Source organism: Peromyscus maniculatus, chromosome 1 (assembly GCF_049852395.1).
Source record: "Peromyscus maniculatus bairdii isolate BWxNUB_F1_BW_parent chromosome 1, HU_Pman_BW_mat_3.1, whole genome shotgun sequence".
Classification (NCBI taxonomy): domain Eukaryota; kingdom Metazoa; phylum Chordata; class Mammalia; order Rodentia; family Cricetidae; genus Peromyscus; species Peromyscus maniculatus.
In genome coordinates, this window is record NC_134852.1 from 145,223,564 (window position 1) to 145,244,070 (window position 20,507).

The 20,507-nt window shown below is 41.3% G+C and overlaps 1 protein-coding gene across 2 annotated transcripts in view; it reads left to right on the plus strand.

Annotated features, from left to right (window-relative positions):
* Nucleotides 1-20,507, plus strand: part of Dock1 (dedicator of cytokinesis 1) — a 516,862-nt gene that overhangs the window by 113,621 nt on the left and 382,734 nt on the right. For both annotated transcript variants that reach the window (XM_015995837.3, XM_006976933.4), the window contains exon 22: nucleotides 5,425-5,559. In XM_015995837.3, coding sequence (XP_015851323.1) covers nucleotides 5,425-5,559 — 135 coding nt within the window. The remainder of the gene's footprint in view (nucleotides 1-5,424; nucleotides 5,560-20,507) is intronic.

Sequence of the window (20,507 nt, forward strand, 5' to 3'; positions counted from 1 at the left end):
CAAAGCAGGTTACCTCCTGTTTGTTAACACAATTCTGTATTCAGGATACATGGGCTTAAATGAGAGCTCTGTCCTTTATGAATTGTGTGATCTTAGGCAATTTGCTTAACCTCTCTGGCCTTCAGCCTTTTTGTGTGTGTGTGTATATATATATATAAAGAATATCATTGTAGTCTTGTTTGAGAATTTGAATGAGTTATTAGAGTGCTCAGAATAAACCCTGCTCCTTAGACAGCAAGCAGTTGTTGAGGTTCATTTACCTGCTTTCTCATGTTGGGATTTAATGACATGTATTCAAATTTTGTATTGTGTAATTGCATTGAAAATGAAAAAAAAAAGTCATGCACACCATTTCTTTGAGAACACCACACTTAGAAATTAGAGTCTATAAAATGAGTCCAACGCCCCATCTATGATTCTGAGGAGAATTTGTAAAAGCCTGTGTTAGAGAAAAGCCTGCATGTAGCTGTGAACTCAAGGCCCAGTGATAGCAGCCAGTGAATCCAGTGGGTTTCCCAACCCAGTGATGTTCTTCAGGTCCCTTCCTGTCCTGTCCTGCCTGTTTATGACGGAGTTCCTGGCAAGGGTGGCATTTGCAGAACTTCTTGAAGCCTGCAAAGCAAGCTGTGATGAGCCTTTTATTAGTCTTCTGTTAATGTTTATTTAAAGCTCTCTATTGGCTCAGTGGAGATGCCCTGTGGGTTGGCATATTAGACATTTTCTTATAGACTCTCTGGGAAAGAAACAGTTTGGGGTGTCTTCTTGCCCTAGTGACCAAGTGTGGCTACTCAGGGATTGTGGATGAGGCCAGCAGATGTCTATGCCTGTAGCAGGGTCTCCATTTGTAAGCTGATTTCAAAGTTTTCCTTCTAAGTATGACTCATCAACCGTTTTGAGAGTAGCCTTCCTACTTGAACTCAGGAATTGAGAGCAGGGCTGAGTTCTACCTGGAGCATCTACTGCCTGACGTGGTCCTCAGCCTTCTGTGCTGGGTTGTTGAGAGAAGGGTTGTTATCCTCACTGGTGGAGAAAAGGAAGAGGAAGGAGTTTGGGGGCTGGGAATATAGCTCAGTAGAGTGAGCGCTTGCCTAGCATGCTTGAATCCCATAGTTCCAGGCCCAGCATCATCTAGTCTGGTTGTGATGGGTCACACCTGTAGTCCCAGCACTCAGAGGCTGGAGTCAGGAAGATTGGAAGTTCAAACGCCTAGGCTACATGAGTAGGAAGACAGTCTGGTCTGTATGAGACCCCATTTATAAAAAAGTGGTGTGTGCTTGCGTGTGTGTGTGTGTGTGTGTGTGTGTGTGTGTGTGTGTGTGTGTGTGTCTTTAGTGTTTGGGAAATTATTCAGTGGGAGAAATTAAAGCACCTTTTTTATCTTTAGGCTTAGATGAGATAGAGGTATGAATCAATAGCCTCCTGTTGTGTCTGTCCTGTCTACTGAAAAGACCTGTGTTTTGGAAAATAGATAATTATTTTTACCATGTTTTGATAAGCTGCTAATCCATTGTTTTCTACATTAACTACAAGAATTAGTAAAAAATAATAAGAACACATATGTAGGTAATATAATAAAAATCGGACCTCACATGTTTGACATTGCATTTAAAACAGTAGAACCTTTTTCTTCCTAAGGGTTTTAAAAGAAAAATTTAAATTATATCTGTTTTTGTTTGGGTATGGGCATGTGTGTGCAGATGTTTGTGGAGTCCAGAAGAGGGTACCAGTTCTCTTGGAGCTGGAGTGGCAGGCACTTTGTAAGCTGCCCTACATGGGTGCTGGGAACCAAACTTGGTTCCTCTGGAAGAGCAGGATGTGATCCTAACCCCTGAGCCATTTCACCAGCCTCAAAATCAGTAAAAATCTTGATTCTAAGGAAACTTTGTTTCCTTATCAATGAATTTGCCAGTCTGTAACTCTAGTTCCAGGAATCTGATGCCTTCTTCTGGACTCTAATGGTGCCAGACACTCATGTTGTACATATACATACATGAAAACAAGAAAACAATACATATCAAATAAATTTAAAAAATGTTCATGCTCCTTTTTTTTAAATATTTATTTTATGTATCTGGTGCTCTATATGCATATACACATGCATGCCAGAAGAGGGCACCAGATCTCATTACAGATGGTTGTGAGCCACCATGTGGTTGCTGGGAATTAACTCAGGACCTCTGGAAGTGCTGCTAATGCTCTTAGCCACTGAGCCATCTCTCCAGCCCCCTCAAATAAAAAATTTTTAAAAAAATTTAAAAAAATCTAAAAATATTGTGTGTGTGTGTGTGTGTGTGCGCGCGTGCGTGTATGTGTGTGTGTGTGTGTGTGTTGTATATCTACATATGTCTGTATAGGTGTGTGTATATGCAAAGATCAAATGTATATCAGGAATTCTCCACTCTCCATCTTGTTTTTTGAGGCAAGGCCTCTCAATGAGTCTGGAGCTCACTGATTTGGTTAGACTCACTGGCCTGTAAATCCCACAAATCCTCGTGTCTCTGCCTCACCAGTGCTGCTATTGCAAGCATATGCTACAGCAGTGCCTGGCTTTTGCAGTGGGTTTTGGGGATTGAACTAAGGTCTTCTTGCTTGTGTGGCAAGCACATTACTCACTGATCCATCACCACAAACCGTACACTGTGGTATTTTTGCTTGCTTAAAATTCAGGAAGTAGGCCTGGAGAAATGGCTCAGTGATTACAGCTACTTTATGCTCCTTCAGAGGACCTGAATGAATTTCATTCCTAGCATCACATGGTACCTCACAACTGCCTGTAACTCCAGTTCCCTAGGACCTGATGCCTCTGTGGGCATCTGCCCACATGTGGTATATATAAACTGGTGAATGTACACACACATACACATAAAAGTAAACAAATCTTTAAAGATAATAAAATTTAAAAGCATGTTCATTGCTATAATAATGAACATGTAGGAAGAGTCATTTTATGAATTCAGACAGTTTTTTTTTTTTTCCTCACCCTTGTTTCTACTACCGGGGACAAGATAACTGTAACACATTGCTATCCCACACCCAAGGAAGACCCCCCTCTTGGTCTCAGAGTTGGTGTCACTCTCAGAGAAGCAGCTATGTTCTCACTTCTGTATCACAGCTTGTTTCATCTTCTCTGGGACATCATGTACTCCTGTGTACTTGGCCTCTTTCCTTCAACATAATGCCTTTGAGATTTGTCCATATTGCTGTGTGTGTCATTGTTTGAATTGGGTCCTTTTATATTTCTTAGTTGTAATTGACTCTTCCATGTTCCGTCATTAGTGATAGATGGGCTGGGGGCCACCAGTTTCCTGGTATTCTGCACAAGGCTGAGAAATCTTGTGTTTTATAGACACACTGTTCATTTCTCTTGGGTGAACACTTGGAACTCCATTTGCTGGACCAGAGAGACCGATATGTAGTTTATGAAATTATTGTTTCACTTTGTTTTTCCCCCAGCAACTTAGAAACATCCCTTTGCATAGATTGGCAGGGTGTAGCCGTGGATGCAGCTCTGTTGGGAGAGTGCACAGAAGCCGTGGCTTGAGCCTCAGCCCTTTATAAACAAGGTCTGAGGGCACACACCTGTAATCCCAGCACTCTGGAGGTGGAGGCCAGAAGAGCAGAGGTCTAAGGTCATTCTCAGCTGCATAGCAGCAAGTTCAGGGTCAGCCTGGGCCACAGGAGACCTGGCCTTATAAACCAAACAAACGGACCAGCTCCACCAGTCCACGTTAGTGGTGATGGATCCTCCTGTCCAGCCTCTCCCTTTTTGTACTTAACAGCTGAGCTGTGTTCCATTCTCTCTCATAATTAAATTATTTAACAGCTCAGGTGATAGGCATCTTACTGCTTATATATTTCACTACTGCAGATGAAACTGAGGCAAATGTTACCGACTACACCTGTAATGCTGCTGTATGAGACTTCCTGAAAGGGAAGGTGCTGAGGGCAAAGGACTTGACTCTTTTTGTTTGTGCCTGTGTCAGTGATAAAATGCCTTGATATATGTGTGTTGGTTTCCCTCCAAAGGGTACTGTTCCTGTTTATCCCCCCTCTTGTCTTTACTAGGCAAATGTCTTACTTGTTATTTGTTTATATAACTGTATTATTTACTTTCTTTCCCCATGGGCAGGGATGCTGGGCTTGGCACCTGCTGTAGGCATCTTCCTACTGAGATGCTTTCTCATCCCTGTCTTGTTTTAATTTACATGTATTTGTTTCTTAATGAAGTTGATTACTTTAAAAAAAATTATATTTTTCAAATTTGTTTTTTTTTTTAATTGAACTTCTCACATACCCTGAAGTTCTGAATGAATCGGTTACCATTTGAACTCTCTGGTTATATGTAGTGAAGCAAAAAAAGGAAATTTGAAGCTTTTCCCTATGCCAACAATTTTGTAAAAAGGTGTCTATGGCTGGGTGTGGTCGCACATGCCTTTTATACTAATACTCTTGAGGCCAGTCTTGTCTTTCAGTGGTCCTCAACCCTCTAATTCTTTGACCCTTTAATACAGATCTTCATGTTGTGGTGACCCCCAACCATAAAATTCTTTCATTGCTACTTCATAACTGTAACTTTGCTACTGTTGTGATTTGTGATGTAAGTATCTGATCTGTAAGATATCTGATATACAACCCCCAAAGGAGTTAAGAAGGGGTCAAGACCCACAGGTTGAGAACTGCTGAATCTTCCCAGGGCACCCGGGATGACATAGAGAGACTCCGTCTCAAAAAATAAAAACAAACAAACAACTTCACCCCACCCAAATAAAAACTGCCAAAACCTTAAGATGTTTTGAATTACAGTCTTCAAGTGAAGAATTCATTTGTATTTATTTCTCATATTTATGTCTGTCATGGGATGGATAATTTGAAAAATAATTCTGATAAATTTGTATGTGTTGTGATTTGTGTAAACTTTTTCATGTCAGTGAGTTGTTTCATACTCCCAGTTTATAAATATGACCATGAGTAGTACAGTTATTAATTATGTTTTTAAAATTAAATGTTTTGGGGGAATTCAATTATTAAGAAATATAACATCTATTCTAAAAATCTTACTTTCATCCTCTTAATAGGGATCCTTGGAAAGTCATTTAGAATTATGTGTTGCTTATTTGGAAATTGTGAGCTAACAATTTCCTATTCAGTGTAAGGCCTTTAGTGGCAGCAAATCAACCAGCCTACAGAAAGGTAGCTGATGGTCCCGAGTGAGGAATCCTTTCATTCCACCCCTTTAATATTCTTACACTACCAGGAAGACATTCCATCAGGCGCTTTGTCTGATTAGAAAACCTTTATGAACATACATATATTCATAAGTGGAAGCCAGAGTAAAAGTAATGCTCCCGCGAGCTTTGCTCTCAGTTAAGCGTCAAGTTGGGATTTCTGAACTCTTTGATTGACATATGTTTCCCTTGGGCCTAGGAAGCTGACCAAGGTGCTACGGACCTACGTGGCCAGTGCTGAGAAGCCTGGAATCAATGAGCAGCTGTACAAAGCCATCAAAGCCTTGGAGTACATCTTCAAGTTCATCGTGCGTTCACGGGTCCTGTTCAACCAGTAAGTGTTCAGCCAAGGCCCGAGCAAATCCTCACCTGTCTCTTCTTTTTCCATCCCTCTTTCTCTCCCCTTGTCCTCTTCTCTGTCCTTGGCTCCTCCTCCTTCCTCTTCTTGCCCTCTGCCTGTGACCCAATCCTCACAGATAAAGGGCAGGGGTGCGTTTGTCCACGCTGACCCTGACTGCTCCCAAAGCCTTCCCTGCAGAGTTTGCTCTCTTCCGAGGTTCAGAAGTGTGCCTGTGAGCCAAACATTGTCTGCTGAAAGCATTTGTAATGCTTCTCACGCAGCGCTGGGCATCCACCAAGGGCTTGGCAGTACTTTTCAGTATATCTTCATAGAGCAAAAAGCCCCACAAGAGCAAACAAAAATGAAACAAGCAATGAGAAGGAAAAGCCAAAATCAAGTTGTACTGCCTCACGTGGGAGCACTGCGGGGCCCCGGCCACTTTTCCCCTTCCAGGAGAATACTGTGTTTCTACAGATACTAGAGCACCCTCAGGTGCTCTGCCTCGTGAGTAGTTCATGGCGGCCGACCACCTTTAGTGTTAATTTTGAACTTGAAAGCAAGTTGGGATATTTATGACTTGATTATTTTAGAGAATGCTGGTCATTTATAAATGGCTATTTCTAAGCTCCACCGTTGTGCTGCTAAAATGAAATCACTCTCTGGTCTCCCCCAGTACTCTCACACTGGCAAAAGAGATGTGGAGGTGGATAGTTGGGGTGGAGGGTGTGGGGTGGACTCTGCTTATTTTTGGAGGGTGCCATTTCGTGAGTGACTTACAGTGAGTGTTGTGAGCACGTGGTGGCTGTGCTGGATGAATTGACCTTCTTGTGATAGGTTTCTACACAGAGATGGGCTCTGTGAACCCATCAATCAGAGAACACACCGCCTTTGCAGAGAACAGAGTGCACCACGTGGGATCAGTGAAAACTGGGCATGAAGTTCATTGGGCCCCCTATCAGCACCTGTTTCCTCTAAGCTTCAAGTTCACTGGCGTGAGCGGATATGTTCATAAGTACCAAGAAGAAAGGGGAAGAAAGCATAAGGAAATCCACAGCAGCGTGGTACTGACTGTGTCGAACAGTCGTGGTCAGAAATGGTGATGCTGCTAGTGTCTGGACAGCCCTCCCTGTGCTGTTGGGCACAGGGCTGAGTGTGCTGTGTTCACTCTGGGCTTCCCATGGGTAGACCAGTCGTCAATTGAAGACCCAAGGTTGGAAGAATGGTGCTTTGTCCTTGAGCAGTATCTCAAAGGCATGTTCTTTCTTTTCACTTGTTGGAGATTGGCACGGCCCTTCGTGTAGACAGATTGTCTGTTTTGGGGTGTTTAAGCTGGCAGTGACTTTCTCTCTGTTAAGTGAGAATGAGGACAAGGTAAACTTGCTTGTGCTTTCCTGTATATTGTCTGGTTTGATTCAGTCATGCTGATGGTGCGACAGTGAACTCTGTGGCCCCAGGACTCTGCACGTTTAATTATTTTTCCCATGATGCCTCTCCCCTCTCTGCGCATGTCATGACTGTACATGCATTCATGACATGAAGAGGGCAGTGAACAACTTGCAGGACTTGGTTCTCTCCTTCCACCATGTGGTTTTTGGGATCAGATTCAGGTGGGCAGCCTTGGCAAGCAAGCATTCTTTCCAACTGAGCCATCTTGCCAGCTGCTATTTCCCCCACTTCTTTGAATTCTCTCATTACATACAATAGGGTAGGAAGATGAGTGAGTTAGAAAGAAGACCCATCATAGTGAGGTGATGTGGCTTTTATCATGGTTTACCTGGAAATTTGTCATCTTGTCCAATGTCTGATCCATGTGCTGCTCAGTCAGGGATCTGCAGCCATAGGAAGGATTTTCTCATTCCGCAGAGATTCCTAACAACAGCTTGTGCATTTGGGTTGTCACAGCAAGTGACTCTTACACAACAATGCTGCATTAGAAATGACCATGGTTACCCAGTCCACTGAGGTCAGCTGGGTGGACCAGTAGCACATCCTCCACCTCTCACTTTAGTCCTTTTTCAGTGTAGAATATGAGCACAGAGTTTCAGGCCTAAGATCTTAGAACCATGTTGTCTCAGGTTTGTTTAGTTTGATCATTCTTGTGGTGGTCAGGGATATAATTGGCTGCTTGTCAACATTAAAACTCAACTTAGATGGCTTCACCTGGTGAGGCTTACGTCACCCACCCGCCCTGTATACAACTTGTAGCCTAGAAAAGACTTTGGCTCACATTCACCTGCTCCATGGTATCCTCATGTTCTCAGCATCCAGTGTCTTTTTATCCTATCATCTTTAGAGACTCTTTTCCTCATGACCTCAGTGGTCCTCTGCTCCTCCTGGCATGATACCTGCAGTTTGAGCTGTGCCTTCAAGCTGTAGGCTATGCCACCATGCCAGGCTCTCTTAGAAAGAGCCTCTTCTAGCTTTCAAAATGTTGTATGTGATTCTCATCTCTTTGACAGAGACATGCTGTCACATGATATCATCCCCAGCTTTAAGGGAGAGAGATGGGAACAGAGCTGAGGCAGTTTATCAGTACCTTCAACAAAATCAAAGTTGATATAATAAGTAGATTTGGGTGGAGAGTTTCCACTCTCATTCTCACACCTTCAACCCAGATTATCTGTTGCTTTGAATGCTTCGTATGTCCCTACCTCATCTCAGGTTCTGAATTATCTTCATGTGGGCTTCAGGGAACTTTTCTTTCTCATCAGAGACTCTTGTCACCAGCATCTCTGTGATTTTAAGTCACTGGACTGCTAGATGACCAACAGATGGATGGACTACTAGAAACCCCCCAGCTGCCTGTAGAAATGTGACATGAGAATACAGCCTCTGCTCGGGTCTCTTCTCACAGATGCTGCTGTGGTCACACATATCCTACTGGGTCACTGTTGTGAGCCCTACCTGGGATATCTTACATGGGAAATGAGTCTACACCAAAGCAGTGCTGCCACATCCTGTTCCCCACCCCCTTCCCCTTCCCCTTCCTCTCCCTGGGAATCACAGAGCCTGGCTTCAGGCTCTTGCAGTGAATTGTTTCCATCCTCAGAAGGTATAAGAAGAGATTGCCTTCAGCTCTATGGACTCTGATTCTACCATGACTCTACCATGTTGTCTGTCTCTGGTGCTGGGGCCTGAACTTTCCTTGGAGCCTCTACCTTGCTGTTGCCTCTCTGTCTGTCCATGGTGTTATAACATAGTACCCGGAGTCTATCTCAGTGTCCTCTTGAACAGTGTACCACAACTAAAACCTAGCACTGAACCTTGAGCATGGCACAGGCAGTACCCCATTTAGGTACTCAGGAATGCTCTCTTTCCTGTGCTGGGCCCTCAGCCTGCCTCTCTCCCATCTAAGTCTCAGCAAGAGCCTGCCTCATCCTTGTTGGTTTTTAACTAAGTCTCTTATCATTTTATTTTTACCAATAAAGACTCAGGAGCCAGATGCTGGGGTGAAAACCTGCTAGCCCAGAGAGCCAGAGAAAGCACCCAGCTGCTTCTTCCTCTGCCATCATCCCAGAAGAGAGCTTTCTCCTATGCCATCTCATACAAAAACTCCTATAACTGGATGTCCCTCCCTTCTACTTCCTGTGTGTGTGTGTGTGTGTGTGTGTGTGTGTGTGTGTGTGTGTGTGTCTGACCTCTTGACCTCCTCTTACACTCTGTTTTTTTCCTGTCAATTGGTTGCTTGCTCCGCCTCCTGACCTATAGTTGACTTTATTTAGTCCTGTTTGCAGTATACAAGCAGAAAGCTCTTAGATTAAAGGTGTATGCTTGGGCTGAGCCATACCTCAGCCCGAAGCTGATTTTTCCAGTAAATAAAGCAATCTCAGGGTTCACACCGTAATCAAATATCTTGCAGCACATCCCAAACTGAATTTCTTTGCTAGAATAACATGCTCTTTTTAAGAGCCAAGATTGTCCAGAGCACACATGGAATGTCAGTGGTCTCTAAGAGGCTTTCATGCTCTTCCTTACTGACACATGGGGGTCACAGTGATGTCCTGTTCACCCCCATCTTTCTCCTTGCCTTTACTCCCTCCCCTTTATTCCTTTCTTCCATATATATGTATTAAACTTAAGTCCTGTATGTATAGCCATTTTCATGTCCTTTTGAAACCCTTTTTCATGTTCCTAAGTGTGGGTTTTAGCTGCCAACCAGGACTTCAGAGAGGTCAAAGAACATACTTACCTTTCACAATGCAAAGTGCACTTGTAGCCATATTGTGTGGGTACGAGAAATAAATCCTTTGTATATGTTGGCTGAAAACTGTGAGATGTTTTTGTATCTTGCGGATTCCAGGGGCTGAAAAAAAAAACTCATGTCCTTCCTGCCAGAGCTGCTTCTGCCAGAGGCCTCATTTCCGGCCCGTGAGGTCATGATGTCTCGGCATTCCACAGCATGTATCTTTGACCTCCAGGGCCCGAGGCTGAGTCTTGCCCCATTTCTGTTTTGAATGGGTTACTTGAAGAGGCAAGCGTCTGGCGTCCCAGGCAGATGTCTGGAATGCTTGATCATCAGAAGCTCTAAAGAGGTCTCCTGTGGGCTATTTTCAGAGGAGGGGGGAAGAACAAAGCCAAGTTCTCATTTTCTTACCTGCAGTACACATGACCTTGGGAGAAAAGCAGTTGTGCTCACAGCTGGGATTGACAAGTGGGTTTTTTTTTTTTTCAGTTGGAATAAACTTTTGAGGTCTATTCTTTTTCTTCTTCCAAAATGGTCTGCTGTGTTTTCAAGTATAATATAGATGCTCTGATAAATTCTGCGATAATTGTAATTATTCTTCCGAAGAACAAAGAGTTGAAACTTGGGAAATACTAATGCTTACCGTGCTTTCTCCCTGCTTTTTTTGTGGTGCTGTCCCATCCCATACTCTTTGTTCTAGTTAGGAAGCTCTTTTTGTCTTGAAATGAGAACAGCAGTTCCGGCCCAAACAAATTTGGTTCATGGTGAACTCAGAGAAAGACTCCAGGCAGCCAGAGGCTCCTCTCGCTGAGTGTTTTTCTCCCTTCTGTGTGGGTGGACCATATTAACTAGAGAGCCCGGAGCTGATCCTGCGTCAGACCTGCTGAATGCTGGCCTGCATCTAGCTATTGCTTGGTGTCTTGACTGCCTTTTGTGTGATGCAGTTTCTGCTTGTCATCTGGAGTTAAGCTCTGTGAATAATTAGTTATTGATCATGAATAAGTTATGTCGATCTGTCTTTGTGCTCTCGTTCCTTGGGTCACAAAATAGAATGTAGTTCACAGACAAAGAGCCTGTCATCATTCATGGTTAATGAATTCTTATTGAAAACAGAGCATGGAATGAGGAGGTCTTACTCATCAATTTATTTATTGATAAGTTTCTGGGTTCCTTCTTCCCATCCTTTTCCTCCACTTAAAAGTAGGCCAAATGAGTGACTCTTCCTGATGTATTTGATAAAACCAGGATGGAAAGTTCTAGAGACTTCCCTCCTGATCTTTCATTGCAGAGAGATATTTCAAAGAGATATTTCAAAGGAGTCACTGGACAGTGCTAAGCATTCTTTAGCCTAAGCATAGTTTGCCATTATTAAAATCTCATCCTTGAGAGTTTCTTTGTAGGGTTTCAAATGTATTAAAGGCTCATTCATTATGCTTTAGAGGTTTTGAAACAGTTATTGTTGGCCTACAGGTTTATAAATGTCGTCTGTCATGGATTTAGTCCTTATTTGACATGAAGGTTCTCATTAATGGTTTGGTTAGTGTGTATTTTTCTTTCTTCATTCTTTTATTTTCCAACTAGGTATTTCATATCAGATCCCCTAGTCACCTCGCCTAGGCTTGTCTTGGAATTCATAGTGTAGTTTAGGTTGGTCTTGAATTCATGGTGATCATCTTGTCTCAGCCTCCTTAGAGTTAGGATTACAGGCATGAGCTTCCATGCCAGGCTTAAGGTATGTCTTTTTATAAATAACATGTATCTATTTTTATTTACCAATCTTACAGTCCCTTAAATTTAACATTCTATTTGTTTACGTATAATGTTGTGAGTTTTGAGATTCCATTTCTCAACCTAAATAATAATAAAAAGAAGCAAACAGATATTTTCTAAAGCATTGTAATGAAGATGGCCAAGGATTGTAACGAGAACACAAGTCATGTTAAACTGTAGACATCTTTAAAGAGGATGAGGCAAGGGGAAGTTTTTAAGGTCCAAGTGAGGAAGATTACATCAGATATTTTGGAATAATCCTCTTTGGCTACTGTGAATAGACAGGAGTGACCTCAATCCAAGGTTGCTTCGTGAATGGATATCGGTTAGAAATGTAAAGCTTTGGTGCCATCCATGGACACCTGTGCTACACAGGTTCTGTTGGGATAGCTTCTGTGGGACATTCATGCTAAGGACATTCCTTCCCTTCACAACCTCCAGCTATAGGGACTTTGGGGAAATAGGGTCTGCACAGAAACTACATTTTGATTTTGACAGCTTTTGCATTCTCATTTTAAATAAAGATTTTTTTTCTCCTAAATACTTGTTTATCAACAGCCCTGTAGTTAGGCTTTGATTGTAAATTGTTGCAGACACATTGGTCTCCTGGTTGTTTGTTTGGTCCCATGTCAGTGGCCAAAGGGATTGATGCCTGGGAATCAGTGTCCTACCCCTTGCTGCCACAGGGGAGCCACCATTTCTGGAGAAGCTGCCCTGGAGTCTGTTGATAAGTTTCATTCCTCTGTTTTTTAGACATGGTTATCTTTTCAAGCAGTGGGCTCCCAACAAATAAACAAAACAGAAAGATGCGGCAAATCTAAAGGCACAGGAAGTCTGAAAATAAAAACGGAGAAGGAAAGTCCCTTTGCGTATAGAATTTGGAAATGGCATGGATCATTAGACTTCTAAGAATTTTTGCAATCCTTAATACATTCACACCAATAATCAAACATCATTATAAAAATAATCCTTATTCATGTAACTAGAATCACAAATCAGATTTAATTACTTTAAAAGCAGTACTTCAAGGACTTCAAAACAAACAGATGTCAGGTTGTCGAGGTGGCTCAGAGGCCAACAGCACTTGATCTTCTCCAGAGGGCCCAAGTTCACTTCCTAGCAACCGCACGGCAGCTCACAACCATCTTCAAGTCCAGTTCTGGGAGATCCGATGGCCTCTTCTGGCCTCTACTGACAGTGCACACACATAGTTCTCATACATATATGCAGGCAAAAGATAATCTTAAAACAGAAACAAAAAACTTACAGATATCCCAAAGAAAACAATTGTTAAGATTTAGCTTTTTGTGATTGAAAAACCAATACAGACAGCAGGAAAATTGTCTGGAAAATACAGAAGTCTTTGTACTCTAGGCCAGTTTTTCTAAGTTTTACTAGTAACAGATATACATTGAAAACTAGTTAGTGTAAAAAAGACTTGGATTCAGGCTTTGCTTTAGTGTGTAGGTTCAGGTTTGAAGAATATTAGAAATGATTTGTAAACTGGACCGTGCATAAGTTTCTTTTGTAATCTGTGTCCTTCCAAACCTCCAACTTGCAGACTAGAACAGGCTTAAGTTTTCACTCTTCCCTTTTCTCTCTTCTTCCTCATTTTGGAACAATGCCTGCCATTCTACTATTGAATATGAACTTCATTTTGTAACACCAGATCCTCTTATCTGAACAAAATGCTCTCTTTTCCCTTCTTTACCAAAAATGTCTCTTTCTCCTCATAATCCTCTTGGTCTCTTCCCTTCCTGCTTCGTGGTTCCAGTTGGGCTTTGTTTCCTTCCTTAAATTGACACTTTTCAATAAACCTCTAAAAATCTCTGCATTAAGACAGTTACCATTTTTCACAATGAAGGGATCAATTTTATGGCTTACAGGTTTTCCTCATCAAAACATGCTTTATTCTTTCTACTTTGTTCTTTCCATATAGAATTACCCATCAGCTTGAATTTGAAACTCCCAAGTAATCATTTTAGTGAAGACCAGAGAAGAAATCTACCTTGAATTTTTTCCATGTACTAACAATGTATGGAAATGTATATTTTAATAGACCCAGTTATATACTGTGTTGTACAGATTTTAAAAAGCCAAGAAAACCTTAATTTATATTTAACTTACTTTTATTATTATAACTTACATTGGAATCATATAGTTCCTTTGTTTGCTTAATGCCACTTGTAGGCTTTCGCTTATGTGGTAATTTATTTTTAAACATACTATTTCACACTCAGCTAATTTATTCCTTGATTACATATGAAATTGGAGATGTTACATATATAGTCTTTTTTTCAGTTATTTCCTTGCTGAAGACAAGCCCTAAAAGTTAAATAGCTGTGTTAAATGTGTAGGAGGCAATAGACATTACATTATCTTTTTATTTGTGTATTTATTTTTTAAGCCAAAGTTATGGTTTGATTTCAGTTTCTAGCAGAGATAATTACAACCTTGCCAAGCCCTGAAGTCAAGGCCAAGGTGTGTGCTAATACCGAAAGTCATCTCTGTTTTTGTTTTGTCCAAATTTGTAAGCAAGTAGGACAGTAATGTCTCTTTATTAGTTTATAAAAAGATAGTTGAATGAAAATTTTATTGGTGATAGAATGGAACAAGTTAAGGTCACCCACTTACATAACTAAACTTTAAGACTCTTATTTGTAGTTTTATAAAGCCTGAGACCAAATTGTTCAGCCTTGGCAGTTCATATAGCTTACAGTTTTCAAATAAACCTTCTCGACTTTAATTTTATTTTTCCGCCTTTTCTTTCATCTCAAATGAACTTAGGAGTGAGTGCTTAGATGTTTTCATTTTGGCTAGAATTGGGTGAAATAAATTTCCAAACTCTCTTGAATAACAAGATTATTTTAATGTAAGGGGAAAAGGTGGATTGAAAATAGAGACAAAAGGAAATTAGAGCAGAAACTTAACATGATTATTTTGTTTATTATATAGTTGCAGATGTAGAATAATCATAACAGTGTTGACATGAGAATTTTAAATCAGGCATGCAGTCAAAAAATGTCTTCAGAGACACAGTGCCAAGAGAGATTTACTACCAAGAGACATAAATGTGACCACAAGTTCAAGTATTTTTAAAATACCGAGAAATCACTGCTGTAGGAGCTGTTGTTAAAGTTATTCAGTTGAATTGCAGGGTCAGCTGACCCTGGCTAAGTTAACTCTGCCCTGAGCTTTTGCCAGGACTCAAGGAAAGAAAGTCACCTTTATGCAAAGTCATTCCCATGAAAACAGGCAGCATCTGGCAGAAGACCCTTCATAGGAGTCCCACTTCAAAGACGGTTTGTGGCTTCATGGAGTTCTGCCTGCTTTAGTCCACTGCTTAAAATCAGTGTGTGCCTTTACCAAAAAGTGGGAATCTTGATCTGAGAAAAGACTCATACGAGTCAGAAAAAGAATGGAGAATACCACAGGTTCCAGCTAGGGTCTGGTAGAGTTGACTGTTTTCTCCAAAGGGTTGTGCTCCAGGCTCCAGGCCCATTTGTGATCACCACATATATCAACTTAATTAAAAAAAATCTGACATCCATCCATTCTTCCATCCATCCATGTCTGTATGTATGTGCCATCTACTATCTAACATGTTTGCCATATCTATCATATCCTTCACCAATCATCTATCTTATCTACCTACTTTTCTTTCTGTTAACTCCTGATTGTCTCTCTACCTGTCTCCCTGTCTATCTATCCATCTATTCATCCATCCAGGTTAATTTTTATTGTCAACTTGATACAACCTAGAGTTGTCTGAGAAGGAACCCCACTTGAAGAATTGCCTCCATCACATTGTCCTGTCTGTGGCCATGTCTATGAGGTATTCTCTTGTTAGTTAATCTAGGACAGTGGCACTCAAGCTGTGGGTTGTGACCCCTTTGGGAGTCAAATGACCCTTTCACAGGGGTTACCTAAGACCATTTGCACATCAGCTATTTACATGATGATTCATAACAGTAGCTAAATTACAGTTATGAAGAAGTAATGAAAAAATTGTATGGTTTGAGGTCACCACAACATGAGGAACTGTATTAAGGAATCACAGCATTAGGAAGGTTGAGAAACTCTGATCTAGGAGGTCCATACCACTGTGGGCAGCACCATTCCCTGGCCAGATAGTTCTGGGCTATTTAAGAAATGTAACTGAGCATAAACCAGTGAGTGAGCCAGTAAGCAGAGGTGGTCTTTAATCATTTCTGCTTGAGTTCCTGCCCAGACTTCTCTCAGTATGGATTGTGACCTGAAGTATAAGCTAAATAAACCCCTTTTACCCTAAGTTACTTTTGGTCAGTGTTTTCTTACAGCAATGGAGAAGAAACTAGAACACTACTTATATGTTCTATCTTGTCTACTTATCTTCTCTGTAATCTATCTAGGTCTCTTATATATAGTTCTCTATCCATCTATTATCTCTATGTATATAATTATATCTGTTCTCATCTATCAATTATATCTATCCCTCTGTTTATCATTTCTTTGTATCATTTATCTATTTCTCATCCATTGATCTTTTTTCTGTCTCTTACATCTATCTATCTATCTATCTATCTATCTATCTATCTATCTATCTATCATCTATCTATCTATCTATCTATCTATCTATCTATCTATCTATCTATCTATCTATCTATCTCCATTGCTTACTTTATTGTGGCTGTAATGAAACACCATTCCCAAAGCCACCTGGAGAAGAAAGCATTTATTTGGACTTACAGTTCCAGTGGCTCAGATTTCATAGTGTGGAGCAAAGGCAGCAAACAGCAGGCATGGTGGCCAAGAAGAACCTGACAGCTCCCATCTCTTACTGCAAGCAGGAAGCGGAGTGAGAGACCTGGTAATGGCTTGTGCATTTGAAACCTCAGAGCTCATCCCCAGTGACATACTTCCAATTCCAAGGCCACCCTTCTTAAACCTACCCAAACTACAATAGCAACTGGGGACTGAGCCTTCAAACATCAAAGCCTATGAGGAACATTTTCATTCAAAATGTAAGGCAAGGGAGCGATTTTCCAGCTCAAAGACATGGAATGGCATCGGGCACTTGAAATGGTACTTGTTGGCCTGAAGATTCATTGCAGGGGTGGCATCAATCTGAGGTTGAGGAGGCGGGTGTAGCTGAAGTTTTTCTGTGTCCCAGCCTGCCGGTGGTCAGGACAAAGCTCTCTCAACCACCAGTCCTGCATCTGTTTGAACCCAAGTAAAGACACAGAGTCTTATATTGTTTATAAACTGTATGGCCATTAGCTCAATCTTATTACTGACTAGCTCTTACACTTAAATTAACCCATAATTCTTATTTATGTTTAGTCATGTGGCTTGGTACCTTTTCCCAGTTCTGCCTTCACATCTTGCTTCTCATTGCAGCAGAGGCTGGTAGCATCTCCTGACTCAGCCTTCCGTTTCCCAGAATTCTCCTCTCTCTTTGTCCCAACTATACTTCCTGCCTGGCTACTGGCCAATCAGCACTTTATTTATTAGCCAATCAGGGCAACACATTCACAGCATACAGAGTGATCAATATCCATAGCAGGCGGCTGTTGGGCAGAGGACCTACGTGGTGGCGTTGCAGCTGCTGTGCAGATGTGGGCTTTCTGGTGATGATATTTGGTAACTATGCATAGGATCCCTTTCTTATAGCTTCCCAGCCTTATTTAGTTAAAGAAAAAAAAAAACTTTAAAAATCATGTGTGTGCTTGTATGACTGTGTGGGGGTATGTGCATGTGAGTTAGTGCTCATAGATGGCTGAAGAGGGTGCTAGATTCTCTGAATCTGGGGTTCTAGGCAATTGTGAGTTCCCTGATCAAGGTGCTAGGAACAGAATTTAGGTCCTCTGCACGAGCAGTGCTCTCTTGACCACTGAGCATCTCCCCAATCCTATTTACTTGTTTTTAGTGGTTTAGCACAAAATGATTCCATATTGATCATCGCAACTTGTACATTTTTTTCACACATTTGTTTGTTACTTGTCTATGCTCTTTTTAAGCACCACATTCCCTGTTTCTTCCTTTCTCCCCTTGATTTCTTCAATACCAGTTAATGTTTTCTATTTTCCATCTTATTTTCTGCTGTCTTGACATGTTAAACATCTTTTACTACTTTTTCTTTTTTGATAATTATCCCAGCTGGAAACATGCCTGCTAAATTTAAAGAGTCATTTAAATGACTGTTACGAATCCTTTGAAAATAGTTACATCCAGAACAGCAGACCACAGAGACTCCATGCATTTTCTGTCCTTGGCATTAATGTTGCCACGTACTTTAATTCTACACGTATTTTGAGCTCGGCCACACATGGCTGTTTGGTATCGTTGGCATTCATTGGTTGTGCTCTATGGATAGAATTGCTTTCATCTCTCTCTAACTTCAGGTTTCCCTAAGGGGTCGTTTTCCTTCTGTCAAAAGAGTTCCCCTTAGAATTTTCTTTAGAAGAAATCAGCTACAGGCTTTGTGTATATGAAAATGATTTATTTCATGTCTGTGTTTGAAAGATACTTTCATTTGACACAGCCCTCCAGATTGGCAGTTTCCTTCCTCCAGGTGTTATTCTATTTTCTTCTGCTTTCCATCATTTCTGGTGCAAAGTCTCTTTTCCGGCTCACTGTTATTGTTACATCCTTAAAGATAGAGTAATATGTGTCCCCCGCCTCTGGCTGCCCTCAAGGTTTATCTCTGTGGTTATTTGCATAGGAAATAATCTGTGTGGGCTGCATAGGAACACTTTCCCTTGGATTTATTTTGCATTGACTATTTGGGGTTTAGGCTTGAAGTCTTTGATCATCATTCTAATGACTTCCCTCCCTCATGATCCTGGCTTTTGCTGATACTTCAGTTACGTGTGTCCTAGATCTCTCCGCTCTGCCTCCCCACTCTTCTCTCTGTTGTCCTCCTTCATCTGTGTTCTTGGTAACTTTTCTCTGTGTTACCTTCCATTTTGCTATTTTTATTTCTTGCTGTGCCTAGTTTCTGGTTAGCTCATACAGTGAATTCCTAATATTATTACATTGTTTAATGTGAGACTTTTCATTTTAAAGATCCATTTGTGCACTGCAATGATCCACCTTGACTTCTGTTTTTTCCCTACCTTTTATTTTTCTGACATTTCATCATTTTATTTTTTCTAGTTAAAAAAATGTTTTATTTTTATTTGTGTGACTGCTTGTGTGTTTCTCTCTGCGTGTAAACACATGCATATGGTACCCACAGTGGCCAAAAGAAGGTGTTGGATTCCCTGGAGCCTGTGGTAAGCTTCCATGTAGGTGCTGGGAACCAAACTCAGGTCCTCTGCTATAATAGTAGCGGCACTCTTGACCACTGAGCCATCTCCCCAGCACCCACGGTTTCTCTAATTTTGATGTTCCCATCAACTGACTACAGGAAATCTCCTGTGCTCTGGGTCATTCATTGTCTTCTTTTCCTCTTTGGTTTGGCCATGGGAACCAACTTTTGCTGAGGTTAATGAGTTCTGTTTGAAGGTTGGACTACACATATGTAAAACTCTGGAAGCTCCAGACTATGTGTCTTCCTGAGGTGGCTCATCCCATCTCCTGGGTTGAGCCTCTTGGTCTTGTCAGACACTGTGCTTGGGCATCACTGTACTATAAGCCTGGTCACGTCTGTTGCTGTGGTAAAAATACCCCAACAAAAGGCAGCTTTGGGAGAAAAGGTTTGTCTTTCAATTCTAGGTCACAGTCTTATCATTTCTGAGAAGTTAAGGTAGGCATAGCCACAGTCAAGAGCAAAGAGAGAATAAATGGACCCTGTCTGCTGTTAGCTAGTTTGTTTTCTCTAATACTGTTCAGGAGCCCCTGCCTGGGGAATGATGCCATCCACAATGGGCTATGTCTTCTCACACCAGCTAATCCAGGTAGCCCTCCATAGACATGCCCACAGGCCAACTTGAGATAATTTCTCATTAAAACCATCTTTCCTGATGAGCCTAGGTTGACTTTTAAAACTAACAAAAGCCCGCATTTTAGACTTGGTCCGTCTGAGTACTTGGTTTCATGAGAGCTTATGGTGGGCTGTGTGCCTTGTAGACCTGGTGAGCTGCAGTCTGCATTTCATTTTCCAAGGTTCTCCAGTGTTCCCACTCTAGAATCTGCTGTGTTGGGCTGGAGAGATGGCTTGGTGGTTAAGAGCACTGGCTGCTCTCCCAGGCTACCCAGGTTCAGTTCCCAGCACATATATCACAGCTTCATAACTGTCTATAACTCCGGTTCCAGGGGCTCCAAAACCCTCACACAGACAAATGTGCACGTAAAATAAAAATAAATAAATAAAATATATTTTCTAAAACAGAATCTGCTGTATCTTTTTTTTTTTTTTTTTAAATCTTTTATCTGTTGTGTTATTGAAAGTCCCATTCCTTGATGTTTGAAACCCAAGTTATTTCTTCTGTAGACTGGTACCAGTTCCACTTGGCTTTCTAGAAGTTTTCATTTTAGTGTTTAGTCTCACACACCATGCAGCTCCGGGAGCTGGCAAATGTCCTGGGGTGACAGAAAATTATAACTTATTTACAGTAAGTGGCATATATAAGCTTTCACGGGACCAGCGTCCAAACTGCTTGTTGTTCATTTAAAGCAGAGCTGAAGTTCTTGACAGTTTCCTGGTTCCCATTGCCTTTTAAGTGAATGCACTGCTGTAGTGCCATTACTGAATTTCCCATTATAATGTCATTTTCAAATGGTTATAAGATCCCGTTACGTTTGGACAATTAAGTCTCCTTATGTTCGTTCTATAGCATCATGACACCTCCCAGGTATGTGCAGCACCACCCGCCATTGTTTCCTTACCACCTGTGAGCAGAAGTTCATGACTCTATAATCTTAATTGTTCAGTACATCATTTAAGCAAACCTCTATTTGGAAACCTTTATTTACAAAACAGGTGCACTTGGTTGCAATTTCCCACTTTATACAGAATTCCTTGCTTTAGAATGGAACTCATTTAAATGTAAGATTACCTCTGGGG